Source organism: Lichenostomus cassidix, chromosome 4 (genome assembly GCF_008360975.1).
Source record: "Lichenostomus cassidix isolate B80296 chromosome 4, HeHo_3.0, whole genome shotgun sequence".
Taxonomy (NCBI): Eukaryota; Metazoa; Chordata; class Aves; order Passeriformes; family Meliphagidae; genus Lichenostomus; species Lichenostomus cassidix.
This window is the reverse complement of record NC_139484.1, coordinates 8,067,736-8,092,062: the sequence shown is the minus strand read 5'-3', so window position 1 is coordinate 8,092,062 and position 24,327 is coordinate 8,067,736. Positions and strand designations below refer to the sequence as shown.

At 49.5% G+C, this 24,327-nt stretch overlaps 1 protein-coding gene across 2 annotated transcripts; it reads left to right on the top strand.

The window, feature by feature from the left end:
* Positions 1–172: 172 nt before the first annotated feature.
* On the top strand, positions 173–24,327 carry CCNI (cyclin I). Of its 2 annotated transcripts, XM_085057770.1 has the most exons (7): positions 178–774; positions 12,679–12,835; positions 18,221–18,355; positions 20,739–20,813; positions 20,961–21,101; positions 21,900–22,130; positions 22,724–24,327. In XM_085057770.1, the coding sequence occupies exons 2-7, from the start codon at positions 12,722–12,724 to the stop codon at positions 23,183–23,185; spliced, it is 1,158 nt and encodes a 385-aa protein (XP_084913896.1). In that variant the 5' UTR covers positions 178–774; positions 12,679–12,721; the 3' UTR covers positions 23,186–24,327. The 2 variants fall into 2 exon arrangements, with proteins under 2 accessions (XP_084913897.1, XP_084913896.1); XM_085057771.1 differs by lacking the exon at positions 12,679–12,835 and having other exon boundaries at positions 173–774.

Genomic DNA, 24,327 nt, shown 5'->3' with positions numbered 1-24,327 from the left:
ACCTTATCTGACGGCTTCGCGAGCGTTTTGAACGCAACTCTCACCACCATCCCTCCCGGCCTGCCCGCGCCCCCCCAACGCCCTCACGGGGCTGCGCACGCGCACAGATTCCCGCGCACGCGCACGGAGCCCCGTTCCGCCATTCGACACTGCCGCGCGATTCTTCCGCCAGGGAAAAGAGTCCCCCGTTCTCTCCCCCCGCCCTCCCGCTGCCCCTCACAGCCACCGGGCCGGGGGCACAACCGGGAGGGGTGAAGCGGGAGGGGAGAACGGGGAAGGGAGAGCCGCCTCCCGCCACGGCCGGCCGTTCGCACCGCTGGCGCGGGGCTTTGTGCGCTGCCGGCGGCGCTGAGGCGCGGTGGATCGGCGCTGAGGCGCGCTCGCACCGCCTCCCCGGCGCTTCTTTCTTTCTTTCCCCCCCTCCCCTCCCCGATCCCCCCGGGAAGCGGCTGGCTGCGGGCTGCCTCTCGTTCCCCTCCCCTCCCTTTTCATTTTTATTTTATTTTATTTTCATTTAACCCCCCTTCCTTCCCTCCCTCCCGCGCGGCGGCGGCGGCGGCCCGCCTACCCCCCTTACCCCCCTTAGACTCCCCCTCACCCTTCTTTCCCCCGTCATGGCGACATGAGGAGCCCGCCGGCCACCGCCGCCGCCGCCGCCCCGGGCATGTGCCCCGCACGGTGCTGAAGCGCCGCCGAGGAGCCCCGGCGCTGCCGCCCCGCCATGGGGTGCTGATGGCCGGGCCCCGCCGGGCACCCCGCCGCCGCGCAGGGGAGGTGAGAGCCGGGAGGGGACGGCGGGTGGCGGCTGGGAGGGGGTGCGCGGTGCAGCGCTGCCATTAGCAACGCTGTAATTACACACGCGCAAAATAAACGCGCGCGAAGCATCCTGCGAGCGGTGCTTTGTGTGCCCGGGCGGGTGCGGTGCCCGGCGGTGCTGGCGCTGGTCCCTATCCCGCCCCTCCGCCTTGATCCCCCCGCCGCCCCATCCAGGGGCTTAGCGGCGCATCTGTGCCCCAGGTGTGACTTTCTGGTCACAGCGCGACGCGTGGGATTTGCAGTCATGGAGTGTTAACGGGTTGGAATGCACCTGAAAGATCAAGTGGTCCCAATCCCTGTGCCGTGGGCAGGACACCTACAGGTGACCAGGCTCTTCCAAGCCTCATCCAACCCGGCTTGGAACACTTCCAGGGTTGGGGCATCCACAGCCTCCTTTCGCCAACCTGTTCTAGTGTCTCACCATCCTCATAGTGAAGAATTACTTCCGAATACATAACCTAAGTTTCCCGTCTTTCAATTCGTACCCATTACTCCTTGTCCCATGTCTGCAATACCTGAAGAAGAGTCTCTGTCCAGCTTCCCTGTAGGCCTCCTGGTTTTGGGTTTTGTTCTCTTGTATTCGTGTATTTCATTTGCAGAGATGGGCTGTGCTCTCTCCCTTCTTCCTTCTTAGCCCTTCTGTCTGCGATGGAAGAAGTTTCCTTGAAGGAAGAGCAGCATTGTGTTCTGTAAATCCATCTCCAAAGGGGTGAACTGAAAGGAGCGAGTCTGCTCTGGGATTTTGTGGCTACGGTAGAAAGCAGAGTGAAAAAAAAAATTCTCCTGAAAACTTCTGGATTGAACACAGAAAAATCTGTTCTCCTGTCCTCCACTTTTGACCCTGTGAAGGAGGGAAAAATGAACAATCCTCATTTTACCACTCCTAATAGTAAGGGTGTTAGAAGGCAGACTGACTGAAGCCTGAATTTACGAAATTATTTCAGCATTTGCCTTTGTCTGCTCTCAGATGTTTCTTTCTGTGGTGTGCTGCAAGAGCATGTACATGGCACAGCCCCCTTTTAAGACAGAAGGGTGAGATTTTCTAAATTAACTGCAGTGTTTAAACTGAACAAGATACAAGTGCTGCATGACACCCTTGGGAAAGGGGAGCATCTCCGTTTTCCCAGCAGGGGTGGCAGCTGTGCCCCCCACCTCTGCCCCACTGTAGGTGCACCTGGAGCCCAGGTCAGGTAAGGTGAGGCTGTCTCTCAGAAAGCAAATCACAGCATTTTTTCCTTGTCTTGAGGGTTGGATTTTGGATCCCTGCAAATGATTCTGATTTGGTTTTCAAGTAGTTTGGCTGGCTTGTAGGGCAGGGGGAGGGCTCGTTCTCATCAGTGCCTACACAAACCTTGGCGTGGCATGTGGGAAGCTGATTTTTTGGCTTCTTCCCAGCAAGACCTGAACTTTCACATGGGGGGGGGTGTATATGGACACACACACACACACACTTTTAATTATCCTTCAGCCCTGTGGAGAACTTACGTACAGTTTGATGTGGCAGAAGTGACCTTAGCTGCTGCTTTTACTGTGTTTGTTCTATATTCCCAAGTCCTGCCCTTTATTTGGTCTTGGACCCTACTTAAAAATACTGATAACTGCCTCTGGTCTGTCCAGATCCTGTCCACAAAAGATCCTTCCTGGTGGATGCCAGCCAGGGCCAGGCTTCCCCATGGTTCCACGTTTGTCACAGGGCTGCAGCCCGTGCTGGTGAGAGCCTGTGGTGAGCAGGAACTCTGGGGCCTTTCTCTGGTTGGGTTTTGGGAGCTGTGTTTGCCTGTTTCCAGAGCTGTGTCTTCCATCTGAGACTAACACTTCGATGCAGTCAACATTTATGAGCAAATAAGTTTTTTTTTCCCATTTTCAGGTGGTTCCAGTAATATGTACATACATTTACCAATTTAATCAGGCAGCAGTCCATGCAGGAGGCTGTTAAATGCAAATGTCTTTGCTTGTGTCACTGCCCTGGGAGAAGCTTTTTGGTGGACCAAGTGTTTAGAGCTTTTTAAAGCTTCAAGTATCTCCCCTGTAATTAGTCTCTTTCATTTTCCATTCTCAGCCTTTCTGTGCTCACCTGCCTTTTAGCATTCCTCATGCAGGGACTGAAATGAGACCTCCAGCAGTGTCCCTGTGGTGGAAGGTGCCTTCCCTCAGGGCCTGCTGGAAGAGGCTTTCCCTTGCACAGCTGCAGCCATCCAATGGCTAAAGCAGTAACTAGTCTTGACCTCGTGCTGAACTGGCTTTTTGGGAACATTTGTATTCACAGGTCTAATCTTTGTGTTTTTATGAGGCACTTTTTATATTTAGGAAATAAAGTTTAGCGTCACGCTGATGTAAATGATCCATTTGAACTGGGTGATGGCAGGGATAGATAAAACATCTGCAGTTTATTTCACATGGAGAGATTTTTAAAAAGTCAGGCAGGACCAGTGGCCTCAGGAAAACTATAATAATTTGACTGCCAAATGATAACCCTTAGGACTCTATTGCCTGAGCATGGGCCAGACTGTGAGTGAAGACCTGCATCTCCAGCTGGAGTGAAACATGGCTGTGGGATCTGAATTCCTGTCCTGCAATATGTAGAACGTGTGCCCAGAGCTGACTTGTGCAGGAACCTGCCTGCAGATGCCTTTTTTCCTTTGCTCCCATTGACTTCGTGGGGCCCAAGGAGGTCCTGACCAAAGAACTTGGCACCAGGACACTCCAATGAAGCAGCAGAAAAGCCAGGCTGGCCATCAAGGAGGTGCATTTCAAGGGGGATTCTGCTTCATTGAGAATAGTTTTTTTGAGGATATAGCACAATAATAGCTATTTTCAAAAGCTAAAAAAGCACAGTGAAGTCATTGAGATGGAAGGAAATCTCAGGTGTCTCCACACTCTGTACAAAGCAGATGTGGTCAGACATTCTCCCTTCCTGTCTGCTGACTGCAAATATTATCTACACTCATTTATTAACCACAGTGGGTATTTGCACTTGCTGTGCCATAAACCCCTCTAAAAGCTCACTCATAAATAATGTGTTACTGCAGATAATCCACATTGTTCACCAGCCCAGACACCAAACATCTTTACCAGGGTGATGGGAGCTGCTGGATGAACCCATCTGCCAGAGGCTTTTGTACTTTTTTGGTGTTTTTTCACTGCACACAGTTTCTCAGCTGGGGTGACTTGGCTACAGTGGTCTGTTAGACAAGAATGTGGCTCCTAAAATCTTCAACCTTTACCTTTTTTAATAATTTTGACTGTAAATCTTGGTATTGATATGCTCTTAACTGCAGCCACGCAGCCAAACCATCAAACTAAGCCTAGCCTCCATTAGTGAGAGCCCTGCAAGTGTGTCCGTGCTGGCAGTGACAGGAGCCATGGGGGATTCACACTACTCAGCTGTGGAAGCAGCAGCAGGAGCACTCCAGCTGCTGTTGCAGACTGCCTCAGACACTCTGCTTCCTTCCCCTTTACCCATACCCCCACCTCTCAGAGTTCCCATGCCTGTGTTTATTTTAGGCTAAGGACTGTTTTTACATTGTCCAGAACTGAGGATATCCAGGCTTTTACATTCATACTGGTAGGACAGGAGAGATGAACACACAGGGAAGAGCCAGGACTGTGCCTGTGCCATGCTATTTTTGCGGACAATTGGAATTACATCCTTTTCTGTATTGTCTCAACAAGAGGCTAATTAGTCAGCAAGCTCGAGCTCCTGGAGGATAATTAAGCTTTATAACTGTGGGTTCTCTTTGGTTGATGAGAAAGAGGAGGCAGTACCCTCAGAGCACAAGAATGCTGCTCTGCAGCTACTGTGCTGTACCTCATAATTGATCTATTGTTTCAACAGCAGATAATTCCTCATTTCCTCATAATTATCTCTTTTTACTGCCTCACATTGTATCCTGATATTAGCTGTAATCACTAATTTATCCTGAAGCCAATCAGAATCTACAAAGCAAAATATTGGCCTTGGTGAGCACTTATGCTTTCAGACAAAATTCTCTTTTGTTGTAGTCAAGAGGAATCTAGCCATTGTAATCAGACATTTTTTGGATGTGGGTGTTGAACTGGGTATAAACTTGTTTGGTTTTATTGCTGTTCATTGATGTTAATGACTAACTCTTTTTGCCGAAAGACAAAAAGAGGTACTGCTGAATCCTGTCTCTCTCTTTTTATCCACAGAGGCATTGTGTTTATTTGGTTTCAGGGGATTATATTACTCAAAAGGTGGTGCATGATGCTTTAAATTCTGAATGCCTGTTGGCCCTTGCCTGTAGAGAGTTAGTTTTTATGAGCTTGAAAACCTGTGGCCCTATTTTATGAAATTACTGCTGTCCCGCATACTTGGTGGGCTTGGTTTTCCTCAGAGTGACTTGCTTCAAGTGGCTGTTGATTTATACCAAGTTATATTGGTGATGGGAGAAGTGAATCATGCTCTGCATGTGTTGCTTTCAGGAGACTACCAGTGAGACATTACATAATGCCAGCTTTGGTTTGCCTTGCCCCTTTTTTTTTTAAATTTAATGTCTTCCTGCTGTCTGAAGAACAGACAAGCTGCACTGGGCCCTTAGAGCTGGGCTGCTTTGAACCTATAGCCCTTGAGATCCCAGAGTGCTTGAGGCTGGAAAGCATCTCTGAAGGTCTACTTGTCCAAGACTCCTGCTCAAGCAGCGCCACTGAAAAGCAGTTCCCCTGTACCATGTCCAAATGCCTTTTCAGTGTCTCCAAGGATGGAAATTCCACAGCCTCTCTGAGCAAGGCTTCCAAAGCTCTATTGCTTCTGTCAAAGTAAAGAAATGTCCTTGATGTCACTGATTACCACCTTCTGGACACAGTCATTCAGCCACTTTTTAATCCACCTCACTGTCTGCTTATCCAGACCCTACTTCCAGCCAGGAGTCTGCTCAGATTGTCACTGGCCTTTCTCTTGCTACCCGAGTACTTAACTCAAGCCCCTTATGTCTGCCCCATACCCTACCAGAGTCAATTCCAGCTGGGCTTTGGCTTTTCTCTAACCTCCCCAGCTGCCTCTACTATCCAATGGTCACTGCAGCCAAGGCAGCCTCTGGCACTCACATGTCCCAACAAGCCCCTCCTTGTAGGAGAGGGTGAGCTCCAGTGGAGCTCCTCTCTCCGTGATCCTCCTGGATTCCTTATGCTGTACCACACTGTTCTGCCTGCACGTCAGAGTCATTGAGAGTCCCCCACAGGGACCAAGACCCCAGCATCTCCTCTTTCCAGTAGAGCCTGTATCCCTCCACTGCAGCACCCCCAGCTCATGGGAGCCATCCCACCTCATCTGTGATCCAACACCCTATTCTTTCACCTGCTCACACTTCTCCATGTTACCTCTCCACACAGTGTTCATGAGCATACACACACCTCAGGGAAGCACCACAATGGGCTTATCTAGCAGAAAGAGTGGGAGGGATTTCTCCATAATGCAACCTCATAGTTGTGTCCCTGCTTACATGCAAATGCTGGAAGTGACCCCACTTAGCCTCATTTGTTATTTTTGTGATGCCTTCTTGTCTTCTCACCCCACATCCTTTGAGCCTATTTTGTAGCTATAAGCCTTGAGGTGGGGCAGAAGCTTTCCTTTTAGTGCCAGAAATCACCTGCTTCCACCTTTCCCCATCTCCCCAGACACTTCACATACCTTGATGGTGGAGGTGGGCACTGCCTGCTTCTCTGTTGGGGATGGAGGCCGAGGCCCTTCAAGCTGAAGAATCCCAGAGAAAATCATGTTCATCTCCCATAAAACTTGGTTCTGCAGCCTGCTCTCTTCCTCCTAAAAGTCCTTCATTGGGGACCACAGCTCCTCCAAGACAACCAAACCTTCTGCAGAACCAAGGTGCTGGGCACTCCCTGCAGGGCAGATTGCCGTATGGTGTGCCACCACATGAGACTGGTTGTACTGCAGCACGTCTGCCAGAGTCTCCCTTCACAGCAGCTCCTTTCTACATGAGCTCTGGCGAAAGGTTCTACTACCTTGAGCTGCCTCTTACATAGACTTTGCCCAGGTGCTGCTGAGTGGGAGCTTGGCTCTCCCGAATTAGGGACAGCTGGTGATGCTTGTTACAAGCTGCTGGGGATCCCTCAGTCCCCTGGCTTGGTGGCTCAGCCACAGCAGCACCCTCAAGTTCCTCTGAGGTGCACAGGTGTTCCCTAGTAGTCCTGGACCTTGTCTGCAGAAGATCCAGAAGCTCCCAAAGCAGAACCCAGAGGCTGCTGTGCAAACCTTGGTCAGTTGCCTCTGGGGGCTGCTCATTCCTCTGCCAGTGGTGTACAGGGAACTTGTACAGGGCTCAGGCACTCCTGTCTTGGATTTATCTGTCATTTGCATTGCAAAAAGCATAGAAATAATGGGGGTGCTTTCAGCAAATTCTCATTTCTCTTTGCTTTCTTCTGTCTGGTGCTTCAGTTCTGAACAAGGAGATGGCACCATTTTTTTGTCATGTGACCACTGTGATTGTCCAAGGCAAGGGCTGACTGTCCTTGACATGACACCTCAGTGCACACAGTAAAGGCTCACTCTCCTGACTTGTTCCTGAGTCTTGGGATATGCTGCCAAACGATAGCAGGGCCCATTTCTACTGACATCAGGCCCCTGGCTGGTTTTAATAAATGTGAGGAATTTTTATCCTCCACTGATTTTTAGATTCAAATAAGCCAAGATCTCGGTGCACAACTCATGAAAGTATGTTGAGTTTCTTCTCATCTTTGTATCAACACATACATTGTGCAGCTGGAGCTGTTCTCCTAGGGCTGAATCCTGAGTTTCCCTTCATCCACAGTTTGCTTGGTCTGTTGCTGCCCCAGCAGGGAAAGGAGCTGTGATTAAAACAGTCTGTTTGCACAACTGGGAACCTGTGGCATGGAATATTTAAGCCGTTACTGACCAAAGGCCTTTCTGGGCAAAGGCTGCTTGAATGGACTCATCTTGGCAGTTGCCAGATAAAAAGGATATGCAAACCTCCTCCTCCTCTGGCATTTCCTACCAGAGCCACTAGAACAGGGAGTGGGGTGGGCATGGGTCTGGAAGCATTCCCATCTTGCCAGGAGGGAAACTTAGTGACATTGTCTGAAAGTTCAGTCAGGAGTTCGTCTTCTACCTTGTTTTGTAAAAGTCCCTACTTTGGAAAATATTATTTAAGTTTCCTGTAAACAGCAAACTTGTGGTGTCAGTCACGAGGCTGGGGGAGTGAAGGACAGCAGACATCTCTTAGAACTGCTCCAGTTTATGGAGCAGCCCTTTCCAGAGGGCTCCTCCTTCCTAGCTACTAAATGGACCCTGGGATTTCTGTTTCAAAACAGACATAAAAGCTCCTCCCTTCCCTCCCATCAAAACACCCCTCTGCATTCCCTTTCTGACCTGTGGTTTTGCTGGCTGGTTCCTTTAAAATGTTTGGAAAAATTCATGCATTTGGAAAACCGGCACTAAAATGAGGTCAGCTTTATTTGCACTCCCGGGAAAAACCTGGTTGGAGGAAAAGAAGTGGCGAGTGTGTGATGTACATGAGCCTGCCTGAAGAATGCTGCCAAAATACCTCACAGACTTGCCTTTGTAGCAGGTTGTGGGAGGCAGCTCAGGGTGAGTCACACAGACAAATGGCACAGGCCCTCTTCCTCTCCCAGCCTCCAGAAAATTGCCTCTTTCCGAATTTAGGCTTAGCCACAACTCAGGCGTGCTGCTGGTTAAAGGTATGAGATCACCTGCAGACCCTTAGGTCTCATACTAATGCATTTCCCACGGGGAAATTTGTAATTTTACTTTTATTTGACCAGAAATCAGTTTGTTGCTTCAGACTTGCTTATTCAGATGTTAACATTTGAAATTACATTCCCAACCATATTTTTCCCAGCCATTTAGCTTGAAAAATCACGTATTGTCTCACGACACCGTCAAGCTATTTCTATTGGCCATTTATTTTGTACAACCCAAACCAGTTGATTTGAACCCACACTGGCCATCTGCTCGTTTATTGCTGTCACATGAGGCTGTGCTTTGGCATTTCCCTCTGTCTCGCACAGAGTTCCAGATGGTTTCACTGCTGGGGGTGAGGAAAGAGTTAAGCTAAGAGAAAGCCCCAGGTACTAAAATTAACATCCATCCCAGCCCCTGCCCACAGCTTTGAAATTTCTAATCACAACTTGCAGTTAGACATTTCTGCTAGCAGAAGGCTTGGATCCTTTGAAATCACAGATGGCTGGCTGGAGCTCTGAGGAATTTGGTCTCCTCCTCTCTTCCTTCTGCTTTGCCTTCCCCCCACTGCCCAGAAAAATCTGTTTTCAGGTCATCTGTAACATTTTATTATTGCTTGCTAAAGCCAAAGCAGATTTGGCTGCTGGTCCCTGAAAATACTTAAAAGGTCTGCAGAAATTGGTGTGGTGGTTCAGCTCTACTGGAATTACCCCCCCTTGTTCAGAATACCTACCTGGATTGATGTGCAAAACAAAGATAGTGGGGTTTGGGCTGTCTGTAGTCCTAGAAATCTTGTTAATTGTTTACAAAATGAGCTGTGTTAAAAAAGCAAGCAAACAAACAAACAAACACCCCCCCCTCGCTCCAAGCAAACAGAAAACAAACCACAATCAAAACCAAAGGGGTTTTTGTTAGAGCCCTGAATTATTTCAGTGATCCTGTTTGCAGTGCAGTTGTATGTGGACAGTTAAATTGCAAGTGGAGGCAGGAAAATCAGGAGCTGTGTTAGGAGCTTGTCCTGTTAGTGGATACTACATTGCTGGAACAGCATCTTCTGTGTGCAGAAGGCACTTTTTGTAGTCACTGCAAATGATTACAAAGCCTAAAAATAAAAAACTTCCTATTTTGCATCATACACAAATGCACCTCCCCCAAGCCATGAAGTGTTTCTGGCCAGGGAGTCATCTGCCCCAATTCCTGCAGAAATTGCTTTTGGAAACTGTAGCCTGCAGCACTTTGCAGCCTAAAATTTCTTCAGGAAAACTGAAAAGTATTTCTTTAAGTCAAGGTAGTTATAAACTTGGACCAAAGAGAGATCTTTATGAGATGAGAGGTCTTTATTTTATGGAGCTGCTCAGGGTATTTTTCTTGGATAAGCAGGTGATTTTTAATGCCTCTCATAAGTGAAAACCTCACACCAAGGTTTTGACTCTCTAATTTCAGAGCAAGATCTGACTTGCAGCTCCTCACAGGAGACGTCAAAGCCAGTGCCTTGACTGGGCTCACTTCTCCTTTATTAACTCCTCAAATGTTCTTTGAGGGGGTTTCAGCAAAGTCAGTTGACCTTCCAGTGAAGATTAGGAACTCTAGGAACTGTTTCAGCAGTGGTTTAAAAACTCCTAAAGTGACCACAGGGGGAAAAGAAAAACTAAACCAAAAAGCCAGCACCCTAGAGCTAAAGTTTAATTTTAAATCAGGGAAAGAGGCAAAAAGCTGGGGTGAGTTAGTTCATGGTGACTGTCCCAGCTTGGGCAGCTCTTTCAGCTGTGTGTGACTCGGGCTGAGTTGCAGAAAAACAGCAGGTTTTTGGCTGGAGCAAATGCTTGGTGTGGGGGCAGGCTCGGCCCTCCTGCTGGCCCTGCTGTTCTCTGAGAGCTGCTGCCACACCGACAGGCATCTGTAGTGCTGCTGTCACTTTTCTGGACTGCTCAGGTGTTCTCATCCTGACTGAGCAGAGAAGAGAGTCCATGGACCTCCCTGTGCTGGATTTTGGGAAGCTGTGCCAGCCCCCCCTCCCCGTTTCTCATCCTCTCAGAGCCTGCTCTACCTTGGCTCCCTTGTGTGTTGGGAAGCCTGCACACAATCCTGCTGGCGTTTTTTTCCAGTGGCATGCCTTTATCTGATGGAGAGCTATGTAAATGTAGATGCAAACTGGATTCAGCCCCAGGGTGCTTGGCCAGTCGCCTGGCTGTGCTCTCTGTGCTGGAAAACTGCGCACCACTGTTGCTCCAAGGGAAACTTTCAAGCGCGTCATTCCTCTTCTTTTTTCCCTTTTAAAGGTTATTGTGCCTCAGCCCTCAATTGAATTATGTCCCTAGTTCAGAAGGAAAGGTTATTTTCCCCTCTCTTTTGCCCTTGGCAACTGGAGAGCAGTTGGCAGCAGCGCTCACTGAAAATGACCCTTGCAGGGCCCTGTGTATGTCATGGGGCTCCAGAGACATCCCGAGCTCTCTGCTGGGGCCACTGACCAGCCCAGGCAGCACAAGGACAACCTCAGAGGGGATCAGGGTAGCTAAAAGCTCTTTTCTGGTTCCAGAGGCCTGTGAAACCCATTTGTGTTGTAAACATGGTGGGAATGTTTATCAGTCACAACAGAAAACAGCCTGAAATTTTTCCCATTTTGGTGGTGTCTCCAGTGATTTGGGGGTTGGCTAGTTACTCTCTCTTTCCTGCTAAACCAAGGAAGGACCATCAATATTTCATATTAGGAGACATGGTTGGGCTAAATATAGCTCCTGCTTTTTTCCTGATGAGCATGGAGCGAGCAACTCTGGGTCTCCTGGCTCTCAGCACTGGTCTCCAGCTTTGGCCTCTCTCCATGGGTCTGGTCCTACCCCTGCCACATTCCACCTGGTGCAGTGCTCAGGCATACCTTAGCCATCTTCTCCAGCTGTGGTCTGAGATGGTGATGGTGAGGGATACAGCCTTTGGGAACCAGTCTGGCCACAGGGAAAACTGGTGTCTGATGGGAGGATAATGAGATGCTAATGAAGCCCCCGAGGAAAGGAGCTGGAGGGGATGCTGTGAATGTGCATCCCTGTTTCCCCTTCAGCTCCATTTACAGTGAGTGTCCTCAGGATCAGCCCCAGGTTTAAAAAAGAAATGCAAAATCGAGTAAATGCACGTAAATAAGCTGTGGTTGGAGGTTCTGGAGTTTCACTTCCTGAGGCAGTCTCCCTCTGGGCCAGTGAGGAACTTTTAATAGGGATTTTTGAGCCCACACCCGCCATCTGGGGACTGACAAGAGACACACCACAGAGTTCAGGACTGCTGGTTCCAAGGTGTTCTGTCTATCCAATGACATCTGGGAACCTTGTGTAGGGATATGCCAAGCCAGTACAGGCTCTCCCCTGTTCGTGGAGCAGCATTTGTTTTGTAAAAATCTAATACAGAAGGGGTTTCTGTTCAGGACAGAGGCCCCTGACGTCTATTTGCCACCTAAAACCTGCTGTGGGCTCTAAGTGGCACTGGAGTGTGGTTTTATTCCTGATGCAGGTTGTGTGAATAAAGAATAAATATTTGTTCTCTATCAGTCTTGATCTTTAAGCTTCCCCTTAGCCCTGGGAAAGCACCTTGGATCTTCATTTGTTCAGAGCTGTTTTTGTTGCTATTTATAATGACAGATTGTTTTCCCTGTGAATTCTGTTTATTTTCTTGGAGTCAGCACCTTGCTTATTTCCTGTAAACGCAGCCTGGACTGTGTTATTCACGTGAAAATGCCTGGTTAGCGTTTGGCCAATATCCACCTTTGGGGCATTGCACAAGACCTCATGCAAAGAATTGGAAGTTTCAATAACTTTACCATGGATTTACCCTTCAGTGCTGAATTATTTTGCTTAAGTGATCTAAAAGTGTCAAAAATTTGCAGCCAAAGTCATGGCAGGCAGTCTTAGAACTACCTAAATAACCTTTTCCATTAGATCATCATCTCCATTTGAGAGCAGCTGGTGGACCTGTTGTCTTTAAAAAAATAAAAAAATATAAACCTTGTCTCTGCTTTGTTTTCCATTTGTAATTGACAGGTTTGCTGACAGGCTGTTACTGCCGAGTGAGGCTGCACCAAGTCTGGGGGAACAGTTCCATTTCCTGCAGCTTTAGTGCCCTTTGTGCTGCCTTTTGCCAGGAGAGGCACAGCTCAGTGTTTCACCAGGCTGTCTTTGGTTTTGCAGGTAGCTGTATCCAGCTGGGTGGCAGGTGGATCCAAGGGTTACCATGAAGTTTTCAGGACCCCTGGAGAGCCAGAGGTTGTCTCTCCTTCTGGAGATGGCAATCTCTAGGGAAGCTCAAATGTGGAAAGCACATGTGCCGAAAATTCAGCCCAATCAGGTAATGTCTCTCCTTCACATCATCCATCTTAGCAGAGGCAGGAGCCTGTCCTGGGGGAGTGGGCATGGGAGCAACTGGAGGTGTTCAGGAGCAGTTACTTTTCCTGAGACCTGGGGAATTGGCCTCCGAAGGAAGTGATTCCCTTTATTTGAGGGATACACAGAGCAAACTGCACAGCACACAGGGTTAGATCTCTGCTGGGCTTGTGAAAGCACATACATACAGTGTCTTAATTAAATTAATTTTACAAATTGTGTGGATTATTAGTGCCTGTTTTGGCTGGGCACCAACTCTGCAATGGTCCTTAAAAGCAGTTTCATTTTCTTGGAGTAATTCACTGATGACATTAGTGAATTCACGAATGACATTAGCATTGATCTGATGCCTGCTCCAGGAAGAACCCCACTGACTCCAGCAGGACTATTTATGGAGCAGGGTGCAAGCTCATGTCAGGGGAAGCAGAGCCAGGCACTGGCCAGTTCCAGTGAGGAATGTTCTCACAGGACTGGAGGAAAATTCAGGGTGGAAGAGACCACAGGGGCTCCGTAGTCCCAAGTCTCTCTTGACTTGTGCCGCAGGGAGGTTGGACCAGGCCTGTCATGGCCTCTCCCAGCCTGAAGTGGGTTTGTGCTGCTGTGGGAGGAGGGTCTGTCTCACCTGAGCACTCAGAAGCAGCTGTGCACTCCACAAAGTTCTGTCTGAAACAAAATGTGAAACGTGAGGATGTTGTCACAGAATTTCTGGCCCTTTGTTGCTGGTTTGGGCTGAAATATCCACACTGAGGCCTTGGATCCAGGCTTTGGATCTGAGGATTCCATGCTGTTGTTGCACCACATGAAACGTTCACTCAGGTGAGTCAGCTGTGTCAGAGCTAATCCCTGTTGTGTTTGTTTTCTCTGTCTGGCAAACAAGAAGCTGCTGCTGTTGGGCAGGAGCAAATACATTTTTTAAGACCTCAGTATTAGCTTTGTTAATCCACGTTTCGGTTTCCAAATGAGTGATCTGGTTGTCAGAGGTGTGGAGTGTGTTGTAGCTGTGGCTGTCTTGAGGCACATACAGCTTAAGACTCTGTCTTATGGTAAACCAGCCTGTCATTCCCTGCTGGCAGTATTGCTGGGGTGATTATAATGTAGGGAGATAAGATTACAGGATAACAAGATAGGGTAGGGAGTCTAGTGTAACCAAACCAGATTCATGGGTGAAAATTTCACAGGGATGAGGCACTTGCCTTTCTGCCTTGGTGCAGTTGGTTCTGGTGGTTCAGAAACCATCACCTGCCTCAGGCAGACTTCCCAGCAATCCCTCCTCTGCTTGTCCTTGCTTCTGGAATTTCCATCCCCAAAACTCTGTTGTCTTGGTGTAACCTTTTTCTTTCTATTTTCCTACATGTCAGCTCAGACACTGACGTTACCAGTGCTGTGCTACTAAATGTTTTCTAGCAGTAAGGAATCACTAGCTGGGAGTGGAAGCTGGGTGTGTGTGTGAGTGTGACATGTAGGAAGGTCAGCTGGAGAGCAGAGCATAAACACAGCTGCCTGCTTGGGGGAAATCCGGACTTGGGAGGCCACAGAACAGCTGAGAACACTCCTGTCTGTAATCACACATTTCCCTCTGTTCCTGTGGTTCATGACACTCCGCTTGTCCAACTGCCCCGTGTTCCCTCAGTGTTCACTTTGGCGATGATGCAGGCATGGACATTCAGTTTGAATTATCCTATTTTCTGTAATATCTGGGAGAAGGTCACATTCCCTAACATACACTGCTTTCTTCTGAAAACAGTTGCAGCAGCGTAAAACCTCCCTTGCACGACACTGTTGTTTATTTCCCATGGCAATCGGGAAATCTGCATCGTTCTGTGGATCAGATCTGGCACCCCAAAGCGTGTGGAACTTTCCATTCCCTGCTCCAAGGGTGGACCGGCTGCACAGAGGTTTAATGAACTCACCTGCTTTGCCAGTGACAAAACGTTGAGTGCATCTGCAGAAATCTAATGAGCTGATTGGAGACACTAGGGAGGTATTTTTGGGTAGTAAACTTCGTTTTGACTCTTCCAGAGACATTATTGGTTCCAGTGTTTAAAACCGGAACAAACTCAGTTGCTAAATATGTGTCAGTTGAGGTTTTTGAAAGGAAGAAGGAAACCCATAGTTAGAGACACAGGAAGACTTTCCATTTTTAGGATGGGGTGCAGAATCTCTTGGGGGCCTTATTCCTGGTGATTTAATGTACATGGTTCTTCCATTTTGTTTGTACTTCTTGTCTAAAAACTCCCATTCCCTCCTTCAAATGCAGGCCAGTGCTCCAGGTGTGTGCAACATACCAAAGCCAGATCTCACAAAGGCTTTTCAGCCTGAAAAAACAGGTGGGCTGAGTCTGGAATGTCCTCCTGCTTCTGAATGGATTTTTTTCCCTTCTGGTTTCCCTTCCCCCCATGGGTTATATGAGATGCAAGTGACAAACAATCAAACACAAAAGTGTTCTTGGGATTAAGGCTTGAGAAATGGAGCTGTAAAGACTGGTCAAAGGTTGGTTTTTGCATGTTACCAAGTAACTGTGGCTGGAGAGGGGTGTGAGCCAAGAGTTTTGGGTTTATTTTTATCGAGAGTATCACTTGTGTCATGTCTCCTTTCTTTCCTGTTCTGGCTCACTCTGTCTCCCCACCTGTTCTCTGTACTTCTGGAGGAATCGGGAGAGCTCAGTTTATTTCTAGTCCTAATAAGGGTCACCTGCTCACTGCCCAGGAGCCCATAGGGACCAGGCAGCAACAGATGGGGGAAAGAGCAGAATACCTGTCTGGGACAGCAGACATTCAGGAGATGATTATCAGCTGAGGTGTTTTCTGTAGATCAGGCAGCAATAAAACATGTTTGAGTTCAGAGATGATATTTATTTTAGCCTGCATATTCCAAAAGTCTCAGGGTATTCCTACAGATGATTTGCTCACTGCTTGCACTCTGGAGCACCCAAATTGTGGCCCCTGGTCTTCCTGCCTGGAGCAGGGGTGACATATGGAAAGTACCTCTGCACCACAGAGGAACCTTCGCTTTCCACCAAAGGGACTTTCTCACTTTCAGCCATCAAAGTGTCTCATTTTGCTTTTAGTTTCAATTAACTAAGGATCAGTGACCTCGCTGCTTAATTAATTTTACTGTGCTGCATTTTCTGATTTGTGTTCTGAGGGTCACACAGGGACAGCTTCGAGGGAGAGGGATAAAGCCTGATCTTTGTGTGGGAAGCTCCTAGTCCTGCATGGAAGTGGGAGCAGCAGTAGGGTTTGTAGGTGCGGGAGACCAGTTCTCACTCCTCCTGCCTGTCTCCTGAACTAGGCTCTAACAACCTTTCCTGGTGTTTAAACTCACATGTCTGTCTGAGGGGATTCTGCCCTCCTGTCTCCTGCTCCTTCATTTGCATCGAGGGACTGGAGTAGACACCCTTTTTGTAGGGTTCCAAACAGAGCTGGAGACTCCCCTCCTTTGCTTCCCCAGGTAGTTCTTAAGGAGGCAGTTTTATTTGGAGCCTTCCTTGTGCTGGGCATGCACCGAGCTGAGGGTGCTTTGCAGTTGTTCCTTCCTCCCATGGGCTCTTTGGGGCTGGGGTTGGTTTAATTTTACATCCCAGCTATGCTGTGGTTTGGGTCAAACACCATTTCCCTTCACACAGCAAGGACAGGCCCTGCAGGCACTGCGGGTGCAGCTGCTGCTCCCTGTGTTGCAGCCCTGCTGGTAGAGCCCACCCCGAGTCTGAAATGGTGCCTTTTGGCTGCTCACCAAGGGCGGGAACATCCAAGGACAGGTCTCGGGAGTGGCTGAGGATGACAGGCAGCACAGAGAGTGAGTCTTACCCTTCCCAGCCATGCTGTTTTTAGGGGAAGGCCTCACCGCTTTGCCTCGGCAGGCACAGGCAAACAGTGCAGAGCCAGGACAGACACCGCTGGGAGCTGTGGAAGTTGATGCCTGTTTTGGTGGGATCTAACAGGAACGGGATTTGCAAGGCATGGAAGGGCTGGGGGTGATGGTGTTGAAATCCCCTCATGCTGCTGAGGCAGAGCCTGCCCTCCCAGGAGGAGCACCACACATGCAGTTTTCACCCCCTCCTTAAGTATTCCCATTTGTTACCCCCAGGTACACCCCAGGTCACTTCCCACTGTCCAGAACATCTTTAGCAGAGCATTTAATAAACTCTCCTGCTGGGTGGTGTGTTCATTTGCTCCTGGGCCATCCTGCCTCCAGGGAGGCTCACATTTCACCCTAGAATTGCATCCACGATTTTAGAAAGAACCACTGTTTCTTGGAGCGGAGAAAAAAGCAGGTACTTTTTATTCAACATCCAGGCTGTAGCTGAGTAGCAGCTGAGAGTAGAGGCCCAACTGGAGCAGCAGACAGTGCTGGCGACACAGGGGCACTGCCAGGGCTCAGGGCAGAACATGGGCGCTGTTACTGTCCATGGAAGGTAGATGTAGGTGTTTACCTGGTAGATGTAGCTGGAAGTATTAATTTTGTATCAGTATTGGGGTGGTTTTATTCTAAATTCCTGCTGCTTTGCCCTCACAGCTTTGCTGGGGGCAGTTAGAGCCCAGCTTTTCATGCTTCTGGACACATCCTAGCTGATCATCCCCGATAATCCCCATTGGAGCGAGACCAGATAGTTCCTTGGTTTATGTGAAAGGCTGTAGAAAAGCTGGAGGTATTTCTGAAGTAAGGGAAGGATTTAATGTCAATGACTGAGCTGTGCATGTAGTTGAAGTTTAGCTGTTGTCCAAACAGATCAATGGGAGAGACACGGGCCAAAAACCTAAACCAAACACCAGACCCAAACTGCAGGTGAAGCTGCATGTAGCTGCTTCACCCATGTGCCCAGCTAACTGAGCCACTGAAGCCTTTTGTCAGCTGTTTGCAATTTCCTTTAACAGGTACTGAGGTAAAAAAATCCACATAATTTGAAGAAGAAAAGAAACCTTTCCTCACAAAACCCCAACTGGGTCCCTCCCCTCCCCTGTTGGCAATGGGGGTTTTGTTCCAGCTGGGCACTTCTGTGCATCCACATGGTTCTGAGGAGGTTAACAAAAAGGAAAAAAAAAATCTGGGAACTACTCTGGAGCTGAGCCTGTAAGTGCGTGATAAACTACAAGTCACCCTTCCTCTTTTCCCCACTCTACAGTGACACTGGAGTGAGGCTTGGGGTTGCTGTAAGGAAAGTTGTCTTTTCCAGGGCAGGTTTTTGGGATGGGCTAAGTGACTGCAGGAACAAAGTGGTGACTGGGGCTGGTTCCAGGCTCCCTCTTTCCAAAGGAGGCTTTGTTTCTATGCTGAGTGACTCCTGTGGAGGTAAAACCTTTGGGACTTTCTCAGCCCATGTGCAAGAAGAGTCTGTTTTTCTCTCCTGCAGGATGTAGCCATTTCTCCAAGGCAGAGGGATGAAGTCATCCAGTGGCTGGCCAAGCTCAAGTACCAGTTCCACCTTTACCCAGAAACGCTCGCCCTGGCCATCAGCCTCTTGGACAGGTTTTTAGCAGCAGTAAAGGTAAATATTTGCAGCTCCATAGATGGGAACAGCTTGCTGACCCTGCCACAGTGTTGGTGTGTGTAGTCTGAGCAGCACAGCCAGATGGAAGCACTTCCTTCCCCCCGGCACTCAATCCCCTGCCCTGCTCACATGTGCACCAGCAGCACCTACTGGGTTCCAGAGCCTCATCTGGGGGCTCTTGGGGCCCTGAGCCTGGGCTGACTCAGGAAGGCAAGGGCAGTGCCTCCCAGCTACAGCTCCAGCCCTCGGACAGCAGCACCATGGAAGGGCCCTGCTCACCTCCATGGCTGCATTCCTCCTGTTTGTACCACCCAGAACTGCTGCGGCGCCTGCTAGCAGGAAACTAGCTGGGAAAAAAACTGAGGAGAGGTTTGGGCCTGTCAAGAGGGCTGGTGTAGGGAAATGGAAGAAAAATGGGTGAAGTTTGAGACACAGACAACAGCTTTTGGAGGAGTAGTTCCCTACCAAGCTGCTGTATGGCCTGATGGACTCCATCTTGGACTGATGTCCAAGAGGGGGGAGGGAAGAAGGGAAGCAGGCACAGGTGTAGGCTGTCCATGTGGCAGTTGTGCCCTTCTGTTGTACTGAACCCAGCTGGAATAGATGAGCCCCTCTGGGTTTAAGGTTGTTTCTCCATATAAATGGCTTAAAAAAAGAGGGGAAAACCAGCACTTGGGCTTCCTGCAAGTGGGACCTGCTGCCCCTCTGGCCATGCTTTGTACCTTCGAAGTGACCAAACAAACTGTGCTCCAACCTGGAATCCCTGGCTGTGAAGTCAGGCTTTGGAAGTTCATTTCTTACCATATTTGCTCAGTTACATCCCATGCTCAGCAGTCCATGGTCTCATCTGCACGTGTCTCACCTCACCACCACCGTGTTGGGTAAGCAGTATCCCTTAGGAGATGGGAACTGGAGGATGCAATCCCAGCCTGTGCCCTTGCCTTCCCATGTGACAGAGTTTGGTAGAACACAAGTGGCATCATTCATTAACTCACCCTTTAAATATTAATAAATATTGATCATGTTTTTATGCAAGGCATGGAAGTTATTATTTTTAAGAACCCAAAGTAGCTGATTTACTGAAATGCTGAGATGGCAAAGATTTAAATCCCTCAGCAGCCAATGCCCTCAAGTGCAGGTTTTCTTTCAGCAAGTGGGAGCAGCCAAGGAGTCTGTACCGAAAGCAGGGGAATAAGAGTCCAGAACCCACTGCATGCTGTGGGTAATGAGCAGGAAGGGAGAAAGGGGCTTTGTGCTCCCTCCCCAGTTTTCCTCTCCCATAAAGCTCATTCCTCTGATGCAGCTGAACTCCTGGTTGTTTTACCAGAGGCTTCTCTGTAGGATTTTATTACGAACACCACCAGTCCCTTCCCCAGCAACAGACTTTGGAATTGCTGGGACTGGCTGTTAGCCAGAGCCAGCACTGCTGGTGTATCTCACTACACAGCACTGGGTAGCCTTCAGCAGGGCCCAGTTCCAGTCCTGCCCAAAGGGAATTCAATCTCTTGGACAACCAGAATGCAGAAGTGGAGGTTGTGAGTGGATTTCAGGTTCAGCACAGGATTTTCACTTCGTTTTGCATTCTGCTTCTCCAACTGCAGGCAGGAGGCCCAGCTGGCAGGAGCTGCTAACAGCTCTGCAGCTGTGCCAGGGTTTAGGAACAGCCTCTACCTTTCCCAGCCCCAGCCACTCTGGAGGAGATGGCCATGGCCAGTGGCTGTTACACTACAGTGGGAGTGAAGCCCTTTACCAAGATGATCACATGTAGAAAGCTCAAAAAATGCCCCTTTGCCGTCCACATTCCACTTACCTTGCCTAAAAACCATCACCATGTGGAAGGGACCAGCTCTCCCTCACTAATCCATGGGCCAGAGTTTTGGGAATTGTAGTGTGAAATTACAAGTGGTCATTTCACAAGGCTTTTTGTTTAAGTTTTTCTGAGTTACAGTTCCCCAGGCAAAGACAGTCTTTTCCAACTCCCATTTCCCTTCCCATGCCATTTCTGACCCACAGCAGCACTCAGAGCAGAGCTCTGCTGCAGCAGGTGGAGAAGCTTTTCTGTGAGGGGCTGAGCTCCCCTTAGGATTTTCTCTTTCCCAGTTCTGCTGCAGTGCCTAAACCCTAGCTCTTTCCACTCCAGTGCTGCCCACTCTGATCACGGGGCTGGCAGGTCCCTGCCCTGCCTGACGTCAGAGCAGGGATTTGTGCTTGGCATAGCTTGCTACTGCCAGGGCGTAGTCAGAGGTCAGCGTGCACATCCATGACATGTGGATCTCATCCACAGAATGAGACCCTGGGGCTCAGGATTCCCAGGCAGAAGGATCAGGGCATCATTTCTGCATCACACTGACAGAGCCCTTTCTGCTCTCCTGTCCCACAGGCCCGTCCCAAGTACCTGAACTGTATTGCAATCAGCTGCTTCTTCCTCGCTGCAAAGACCATTGAGGAAGATGAGGTAACTGTTCTTCCTACCTGGGCCCTTCTAGCCCTACCTTTGCTGGCACGTGGTGGCTGACACTTGCCAGGACAGGAATGAAGCATCTGGTGTGATTTCTCTAATTATTGGTTTTCTCGTTTCTTTTTTTTGCCTTGGCTTTTGCAGAGGATTCCAGTACTGAAAGTGTTGGCTCGGGATAGCTTTTGCGGTTGTTCTCCAGCTGAAATTCGCAGAATGGAGAAGATCATCCTGGATAAACTGAACTGGGATCTTCACATGGCAACACCACTGGATTTCCTTCATATTGTAAGTAAGGGGCTACTGATGTTCTTTCTGCTGTCTGTCAGTGCAAATAATGGGTAAAGAAGCACCTAGACAAAAATTCTACCTGTAGGGGAGCAAAGACCTTGCAATATATTTGTAATTCTTCTGTACCTGTAGTTTCTGAAAGAAAATGCCTTGCCAGAGAATTTCAGAAGAGACCTGTCACTCTTGAAGTGCAATATCCAAAACGTGGGCCTGCCATCTGACCCTTTGGGCTGGTCTGGGGTGTATTAAACCACACACTCACAGCTCCTGAAAATCGTGCCCCTAACTTTTCTCTGCCAGTGATTTTGCTCAAAGCTAAACACCAGGCAGCATGGTAACCACCATGTTTACTATGGTAAACACCAGGCAGCCATGGAGAAAGCCTCAAGGGCAGATCATGAGTGTGGATCCATGCCTGCTGCATACCTGCACAGCCAAGAGCCAGATACCTGCATGAGAGGAGACCAAAGGAGGTGTCCTGACATTCTCTGTGGAATTTTATCCTTGCTCTTTTTTTGAGGAGTTTGTTGAGGACCCCTGAATGCCACATGTGTGTTGGAGAGAGAAGGGTGGATTGGAAGGCCTTTTGCAGAGCCCTAGTGCCTGGTGCCCAAGCAGGTCCCACCAGAAAGGCTGCAGCAAGTTTTGGTGGGTTCAACACATCAGGTTTTTTCCGATGGGGTGGAAATTGCCTCCAGGGTTAGCCTGGAGGATCCTTGTGTGTCCAAGCTGTTCCCAAGGTGTGCCATAGCCTCACCGGCGCTGCCAGCTACCTCATGTGCTTGTGTCCCGCAGTTCCACGCCGTGGCGGTGTCCAGCAGGCCGCAGCTCCTGGCGCTGCTGCCCACGCCGAGCCCCTCGCAGCATGTGGTGGCACTCACCAAGCAGCTGCTGCACTGCATGGCCTGTTTCCAGCTGCTGCAGTTCAAGGGCTCCATGCTGGCTCTGGCCATCGTGAGCCTGGAGCTGGAGAAGCTGCTCCCCGACTGGCTGGCTCTCATCATCGAGCTGCTCCAGAAGGCACAGGTGAGGAGGGCAGTGCACACGGAGTGGGGAGGGACCAGGGCTGCAACCTGCTCGGTGCTCCAGCAATCCAGGCCAGCCGGGGCTTTCAGATCCCTTGCTGCCGATGGCTGCCTGCTGTACCACTTGTGCCCGGAGGGACAGCTGTTGGGACAGTGCTGCCTGGTCTCACACTGACCACATCCACTGGGTGACAGAGGGAGGAGCTGTGTGCTCTGATGTACACAGGTCCTTGCTGCACCAGGGAGAAAATAACAGCAGGGAAAAATGCAACTTGTTAGCGGCTTGGCCATTCCTTCCCAGCATACAGGGAACCTCACAGGTACTGGAAACACACCCCGGCTGCTAGAAACAGCCAGTGAAACGTTTTACTATCTCAAGGTTCTGCCTCCTTCTCCCCACTATTGCCGTGCGGGGCAGGAAGGAGCAGGGGGTGTATCTTAGGAAGTCACTGTGGTATCTTAGGAAGTCCTGCGTGCAGCACATTGTTGGGAAGTGAGGCACAGAGGTGGCCAGGGGGTTGGGAGCCCATGCCCTCTCCTCAGCCTGGCAGTGATCCCACAGCACCGATACCTTTGCTTGTCTTCCCACTCCAGATGGACAGCTCGCAGCTGATCCACTGCCGGGAGCTCGTGGCACATCAACTTTCCACTCTGCAGCCTTCTCTGCTGCCCAACTCTGTATATGTCTACAGTCCCCTCCAGCAGACCCTGGTGACCTGTAACAGAGGAGCGTTCCACCACCAGCCCTCCTCTGTCCCAGGGCCGGGTTTCTCCAAGGACAACGGCCGGCCAGAAGCGCCCGTCACAGGTACAGCCACGCTCTACCCGCGCCCGCCCGCCCCTGGCAGCAGCTGCAAGCCAGGCTCCGCCAAGCGCAAGGTGGAAGAGATGGAAGTGGACGACTTCTACGACGGCATCAAGCGCCTCTACAACGAGGACCAGGCTCCGGAGGCAGTGGCCCTGGAGAACATGGGCTCTGTTTGCGGCGCCGACGTCTCGCGGCAGGAGGGCAGCGTGTCCCCTTGCCCGCCTCTGCAGCCGGTGTCTGTCATGTAGCTGCGGGTGCCACCACGGGACCTGGCAGCCCGTGTCCTCAGCAGGGCGAGAAGGGGCCGTACCTTGTCAGGCTGAACTGAAGGGAGCCAAAAAAAAAAACCAGGAAAAAAAAATCCCAACCCTTTTTTGAATTTTATTTCTTGTGCGGCTAATTATAGTTCCACTATTTAAGCACTTAAAAACACAAAAAAGTATAAAAATCTAAAAAAAGACCCAAAAACCAAACAAAAAAAGTAGCAAAAACCTGTTCCTTTCTAGTGTTGTCAGTCCCACTGTTTTTTCTGCTCCTGTGTGTTGTAACCCATTCTCCACATCCAAGAGCTCCCATCAGCCCTGTGGAGCTGTTCCAGGTTTCCCAGCCAACTAATGCCTCTCTAGTCCCATTCCCACCTGCTCCTTCCTCCCTTTCTGCTTGCTCCTCTTTTAGTTTTCAGCCAGTCTCGTGCATGGCGTTCTGTACTGCCCCACCTCCACCACAGCTTTCTTTGCCCTTCTAAACAGAAAACCTCTTTTGTTAATACTTGGGTGTTTAAATGTGGTAATATTGAAAAACTGGATTTAAACAAAAGATTAGGCAGGAAAAAAAACCCCAAACCAATGCTTGCAAGCTGCTCCACACTTCAGTAATTCACACAGGAGTGTGAAGATGCTCTGTGCCTTGCACAGAGACTCCTCCCAGTTACACCAGTTTGCCCTTCCCAACGCAGAAAGCAGTTACTGGGTTTTGCATCACTAGAACCAAAACTATTTTTTTCTTGCTATGTTGCACTCAGTGTGAATTCTCACCAAGGCTTGGTTCTCTCCATCAGTGTAACCCTTTAATTGTGCAGAGCCTGGTTTTCCCTGCACATTTCCCAGCACTGCTGGGGGAGGTGCTGGGGTGGCTGTGGATGCCTGAGGTTTGGAACACATGTCATTATCAACCACAGAACCAAACAGAACACCCCGACCCTCGAATTTTGTGTTCGTGTAACTTCTAACCAAGAGTCAGACCTTTAACGCATCTCCTCCATGTGACACCCTGTTCTCAGAACACCCTGTCCCGACTGTAAGCTCTCTCCACAGCCCTGAGGAAGGTATCGTATCCAGAGCCATTGTACTGATGAAAGCCTTCTGGTAGCAATAAAGAAAGTTGTCCTGGA

What these genes read in the sequence shown, in the direction of transcription:
- CCNI (XM_085057770.1), top strand. Translation starts at nt 12,722, where the DNA reads ATGAAGTTTTCAGGACCCCTGGAGAGCCAGAGGTTGTCTCTCCTTCTG. An exon ending in CGAAAATTCAGCCCAATCAG is followed by an intron (nt 12,836 to 18,220) that starts GTAATGTCTCTC and finishes TCTCTCCTGCAG; the next exon opens with GATGTAGCCATTTCTCCAAG. An exon ending in GGTTTTTAGCAGCAGTAAAG is followed by an intron (nt 18,356 to 20,738) that starts GTAAATATTTGC and finishes CCTGTCCCACAG; the next exon opens with GCCCGTCCCAAGTACCTGAA.